We start from the raw sequence: 6,288 nt of genomic DNA, 5'->3' as shown, positions 1-6,288 counted from the left end.
TCGTTTTTTGGTGAGAGCAGGCCTGTAACCCCGGCTGCGGCGGACGCTCCACGCTTCACAGCCATTTCAGCAGAAAACTGACAGTGCTCGTGAGAAATTACATCACCAGCTCATAGGTTCACAGTAAACACGCAGCGCTACAGAACACAGTCCGATCGCGAAAAGTTTCCCTCAATTAGGTCCCAAGGTAAGAGAGCTGAGTATGTGGCTCCACCTCCCATGTTAAGCATCCGTACGCCAGACGAAGAGGACAACAGCCAGTTCAACTGGCACCGGGAAGCAGCAGACAAATGTATTTCATCCCACGCCTTGTCCCGATGACTTTAAAATAGGTATTGCTGAGTCGGTGGCTTGGCTTACGGGAAGCGGAGAACTTCAATAGCATCTGAGAGCTTTCCAGGTCCGCACAAAGTCATTGAGAAGCAGATCACCGCGGGAACGCTCGTCCCAGCAAGGTTCACAGACGGAAACATACCTGATGAAGTCATGAATGTTAAAAACGCTAATCCAGAGAGGGGGGTGTCACTTGTACCGAACGAGGTGTTGAAGGCTTCTGGGCTTGCAACACGCTCTCCAGCAGAGGACACCCAGATCATTCCTCGCTTAGGTCTCCTAAGCCACTGGTCTCCCAAGTGGGGTGCGCAAGACAATCCATCGGGACGTGGGAAGGAAATAGTCGAACTCCTATTTATTTTCATTTTATTCATACATTCTCATGCAGAGATGGTATATTCTCAACAGTAAATGGCTTCTTTACAGTACGTTGGAAGGAGACGGGGAGCAACCATGAAAATCTCGCACCACAGCGAGAAGCAGCAGGAGATTTGCTGCTTCTCTTGCGGCGAAGGGCTTAAAAGAGCTGTTGAACTTAAAGGAGTTTTGCTTTACAAAAAGACAAGCGTTGCAAACTTGCTGATGACCAGTTGCTGTCAGTCGTATGCTGCCAAGCAGATACCGCCCAAAAAATAAACACACTTCAGGCGCCCCTTCAAGGTGATGTGCCCTTTGAACGAGGAGTGAGAAAGTAACTGCTTTTTGAAAGAAACTCGTGCTACGGAGAGAGCATTTGCCCAAACCCCAAAACGCAACACCTTCCTGTTAGTTTGCAAGCGCAGCTGGCTGACGCCGGGGAAGATGGACATTTACCAGCCAGGAAAACCCTTTGCCTAAGCAGTGGATGGATTGAAAACCAAGTGTCGGGGTTTAATAAGCGCAGCCGACGATGCACTTCTTCCACTTGCACCTACACATCTGCGTGAGGAATTTTTTTCAGCAGTGACAGTCATTAAAACCAAGTATCAAAATAAACTGGACTTGGAACCAGCCCTTCGGATGGCTGTATCACAAAGTGCTAAAGCAAGGTTTTCAAAGCTAATGAAGCGGAGGCAATCACAGAGCCCTCACTATAAAACACTGTTGTTATTAACGGTATTTTTTTAGCAAGAGCAAAAAGGGGGGTTGTACCATTAATAGCGTAACGTAAAAAAAAATGTTTCCAAATATTGTTCATCTTTATTGCCTACTTTTTTAATTTCTACTGCCTGTGTATGTCTTATAGGGTACCTAACGTATTAGTCCAGGAGGACATATGTATGATTTATAAATAGACACATAATAATACTACTACATATAAATAAATGAATACATAATAAGTAAACAAATAAATACAAATCGGGGGCGTGTTTGCTCAAAAATTTTTTACTGATAGGAGTGTGCAATCAAAAAATCAAACCCCACTTTTAAATAGCAGCAATGGCGAGATGGACCTTTCCTTCCCCCGACCCTCACCAGGGCTTCATTCTGCTCCCTGTCCCTGTCTCCCAGCTCAGGGGGCTGGGTACCCGGAAAACAACCAGTCTTACTATTAAAGACTGAGGCAAAGAAGGCGTTCACTACCTCAGCCTTTTCCTTACCCTTTGTCACCATGTTTCCCCCCGCATCCATGAAAGGATGGAGATTCTCCTTAGCCCTCCTGTTGTTGTTAATGCATTTGTAGAAACAGTTTTTATTGTCTTTTACAGCAATAGCCAGATTAAGTTCTAGTTGGGCTTTGGCCCTTCTCATTTTCTCCCTGCATAACCTCACGACATGCTTGTAGTCCTTCTGAGTTGCCTGCCCCTTCTTCCAAAAGTCGGAAACTCTCTTTTTGCTCCTGAGCTCCAGCCAGAGCTCTCTGTTCAGCCAGGCCGGTCTTCTTCCCCGCTGGCTCGTCTTTCAGCACATGGGGACGGCCTGCTCCTGCGCCTTGACGATTTCCTACTTGAAGAACGTCCAGCCTTCCTGGACTCCTTTGCCCTTCAAGGCTGCCTCCCAGGGGATTCTGTCAACCAGACTCCTAAACAAGCTAAAGTCTGCCCTCGGGAAGCCCGAGGGAGCAGTTCTGCTGAGCCCCTTCCTTACTTCTCTGACAATCAAAAACTCTACCGTTTCATGATCGCTATGCCCAAGACGGCCTCCAACCGTCACATCACCCACAAGTCATTCTCCGTTCACAAACAACAGGTCCAACGGGGCACCTTCCCTTGTTGGCTCCCTCACCAGCTGTGTCAGGAGGTTGTCTTCCACACAGTCCAGGAACCTCCTAGACTGTTTCCTCTCTGCTGCATTGTATTTCCAGCAGACATCTGGTAAGTTGAAGTCCCCCATGAGAACAAGGGCTAGCGATTGTGAGACTTCTCCCAGCTGCTTATAGAATATTTCGTCTGCCTCTTCATCCTGGTTGGGTGGTCTACAACAGACTCCTACCATGATATCTGCCTTGTTGGCCATTCCCCCGATTCTTACCCATAAACACTCGACCCTTTCATCACCATCATCAAGCTCTAGGCAGTCAAAGCAGTCCCAGCTGCTGGTGTTGGAAGGGGCCTCTCCAACGACCCCGGTCACACAAACCTGCTCGTTTCAGCATGTCCATGGGCAGATCGCTTCGTTAAACATGAACCTGATCGAAGAGCGACTCCTCTGAGTGAGCATACGAGCGGGGAAGCTCTGCCTCCTCTCCCGGCAAGCCTCTCCAGGGCAAGAGACACCCCCCCAGGACATCCCGCGATGCTCAGGGTCTGCTTAACGTCATCCCATGCAAAGGTCCTTTGGAGTACACGGCATTAGCTCAGCACGGAGGGACGCGTGGGTGCGCTCCACAGTTCTGTACGTGCCCAGCGTATTTATATATATAAATAAATACCGGCGTATTTACACACCGCTTGGTACCGGTGCAACATCCATCTGCAGCCTTGCGACGAATGGTACAACTGCTGTTTTGGGTCATTTACATCGAGTATCTGATCTCAACTCGTAAAATAAGCCAGCTAATGAAGTCTTCTCCAGACATCCATTACGAGTCCATCATGCTAATTTTATGTAAAAATCCAACAAGTTTCCTCATTGAATTAACATTACAGACCTGTAGCGGACTTTTACATCTGCTCTGGTGGTGGCAGGAACGCTCCAGGCATCCCCCCTGGGGAGCGGTGCACCAGGAAAGCAAAGCCAGGTGAGGCTGAGCACGGCCCTCTGCTCCCCGGCTTCTGTCCCCTCTCCCCCGGGTGACAGGACACCTCCCCTCCAGTTCAGCAGATCTGCACATCCCATCACACCGTAAAACCCAGGGGACAGCCGCTTTGCAACAGGCTGATTTATAAAGCAGCGTTCAGAAGCCACCAGTGCCCTTGGAAGAAAACGTGGGAAATCCCCTGTGCCTCGGTTTCCCCGTTGTAAAAGGAGGATAAAAATCAGTTCTTTGTAACAAGGTTATACTTGTCATTAACCTCGTATCTCCCTGGGGCATCCACAAAGATTACGGTACCGTAGAGCAATGCCAATGCAATGCCAGCGCAAGGAAGCCAGGCTGGTTTGCTGCTGCCATGTGTCTTTGGCTCCAGCTGGCCAGCCCTGTGCTCACAGGGGATAAATCCTTGGTGCTGCAGCCAGTCCCGTCTCCCCTTGCAGAGGAGAGGGAGCTGAGCGAGCAAGGCAGGGGCTGCAGCACTTCCAAGGCAGTGGGGACAGAGCAGGACAGGGCCACCTGCGGGGCCGGCACAGTCCCCGGGGCGGCAGCACTCACCCAGGCGGAGTTGGACTGGTTGAGCTGGTTGAGCATGAGGATGGAGGTGCAGCCGTAGTCATACACCAACCGCCAGAAGTCGGTGGTGGTGTTCTGCAGCGGGTGCAGGGTGACGATGAAGGCAGCGCTCTCGGTGTAGCTCTGCAGAGGGAAGATGAGCACCGTTAAGGACATGGCAGCAGCACTGAAGCCACTGCTGTCGCACCCCAAAAAACCAGTGCAACCAGAAGATGAGTGCCACCAAAGCCATCTTCTCTATGGTTGAGCAGAGCTGGCCCTCCTGGCACAGCCTTGGTCCCACGGAGAGCCTGCCGAACGCTGAGAGCATCGCCTGGGTACGTGGACAGCCACGATGGAGGCACCGCTCCCGAAATCACTGAGTAGGGGCTATTCCATAGAAGAGGGTACGGGTATTTCTGCATGGGCGGAAGGTGCCCAAGGGAAGAACTTCAGGTCTGGGGCACTTTGATGCCCAACGCTGCAGCCTTCCCCATCCCTCCCTGGGGACCAACTCCCCGGGGCAGCGGGACGCAGCACTGTCCTAGCAGGAGATACCAAATGCAGACACAGCTGGATTCACTCAAAATGCTCAAAACAGCTCTCCCCGTGAAAAGAAAACAGGGCTTTCTAGCAATTTCTTCTGTCTTCCGCTTCCTGTTGCCAGGAGACGGGCGCCGCACTGTGAGGTCACCATGATGCAACACAGGCGTCACGGTGACATTGGAGAACTTCCCAGGCAGCTGGCGCCAGAGCCCTTCATCCTGCGGACCGGCAGGACCAAGCCTGGCTGCTCAGGGAAAGGGCCGTGCCTGGAAGTTTCAGCCAAGCTGTGAAAAAAGTAGTAGTTAAAATGGAGCCGCCTTCACCAGGGCCGTCCTGGGCTTCCGACCCAGAGGAGCCAGGTTGGTGGGCGGCTTCAACATCTCCTGACCATCCCGGAGGTGATACGGGAACACCTTGGCATGCTGCCGCCGGACTTCTCCCAGGAGAAAACGCCTTTCAAGGTTTGCCTGAGGGATCTTGGGCCCCCATCGTACGCTCTCCTTTCTGGGAGGAGATCTCTGCCCACACCGAGCCGTCTTCAGCCCGCCTGTTCCTCCAGAAGCTCTGGAATATCGTCGGCAGCCATCGCTTCCAGTCAATCTGGTGGGGCGATGATGGAAACTGCATCGTGATCGCAGAAAAACTCTTCAGAAAGGAAGTGCTGGGGAGGAGGGGACCCCTGAAGATCTTTGAAACCGAGTCCATGAGAGGCTTCATTCTCCAACTTAACCTCCACGGCTTCTGCAGGATGGAAGGGGATTCTCTCGTATCTGCCTCCATCGAGGAGCTGCAAGCAGTCGCAGCAGCAGGTTCTGCTCTGGGCAAGGTACGTCGGCTCCTCCGCACACGAAAGAGCCCTCGGGACATGCCGGGGGGAGAGGTTCACGTGCAGATGAAATAAGCCCTTACAAGGCAGGAGATGGGGATGGGAGCAAATGGCCTGATTTTGTCCCGCGGGTCCTTTTCGGGAATTCTCGACGCAGGATTTCGGAGGAGCAGAAAAGCTGATAAAATAGAATTTGGTTATTTCTGCTTACTTTGAATCTGTGAAACGGAAACATAGTCCCATGGTATCATGCTTTTTTTGTGCTTGCTCTGTATCCGGCTGCACCAAAAATTTAGATCTTCTTGTGGCACCTGCTGAATGCTGACAAGAAGATACACGTCAGCATCAGCGTTATTCCTGACATGCCCATTCCACGCTGAGGGGCCTGAAAACTGGCAGCATTTGGGTTTCTCCGTCGGTTTTTAGGCTTTTGAAAATCCTACCCTTCTCGGCTCCCACATGCCAAAAACACAAGGGTGGTTCTTACTCAACAAAACCCTAGCCGAACATTTTAGTCAGCCCAAACTGGAGGTTTAAAATGCCCCCGAGAGTCCTTTTGAATACCCGTGTTCGTCTTTGCTGATGCAAACGCTTAGTTATCGCATCTCTGGCTTTCTCCTTCTTGAAATGATGGCAACTGACTCCTCTCCTTTGCATTTTGTAGCTGCTCTTCTACTACAACCCCTTTTTTCAGAGAGATTACCCCAACCTCCTCAGGATGTGCACGCAAAGTGCTGGTGAAAGAGAGCGAGCCCCGGCTGCATCCCCGCTGGGCCCCAAGATGGAGAAAGACCACCTGAGAAGAAGACGACCTGATGCTCAGCCGGCGGTGGGAGCTGCGGTGGAGGAGAACGAC

The 6,288-nt window shown here is 51.5% G+C and overlaps 1 protein-coding gene across 1 annotated transcript in view; it reads right to left on the bottom strand.

The window, feature by feature from the left end:
• Window positions 1-6,288, bottom strand: part of PTPRU (protein tyrosine phosphatase, receptor type, U) — a 50,718-nt gene that overhangs the window by 2,995 nt on the left and 41,435 nt on the right. Inside the window, 4 exon segments of the mRNA XM_009322262.1 lie at window positions 4,064-4,204; window positions 4,744-4,824; window positions 4,930-5,042; window positions 5,101-5,206. Coding sequence (XP_009320537.1) covers window positions 4,064-4,204; window positions 4,744-4,824; window positions 4,930-5,042; window positions 5,101-5,206 — 441 coding nt within the window.

This window comes from Pygoscelis adeliae, unplaced genomic scaffold, assembly GCF_000699105.1.
Source record: "Pygoscelis adeliae isolate BGI_AS28 unplaced genomic scaffold, ASM69910v1 Scaffold513, whole genome shotgun sequence".
NCBI lineage: Eukaryota > Metazoa > Chordata > Aves > Sphenisciformes > Spheniscidae > Pygoscelis > Pygoscelis adeliae.
Note: the sequence above shows the minus strand (reverse complement) of the source record. Positions and strands in the feature narration are given on the sequence as shown.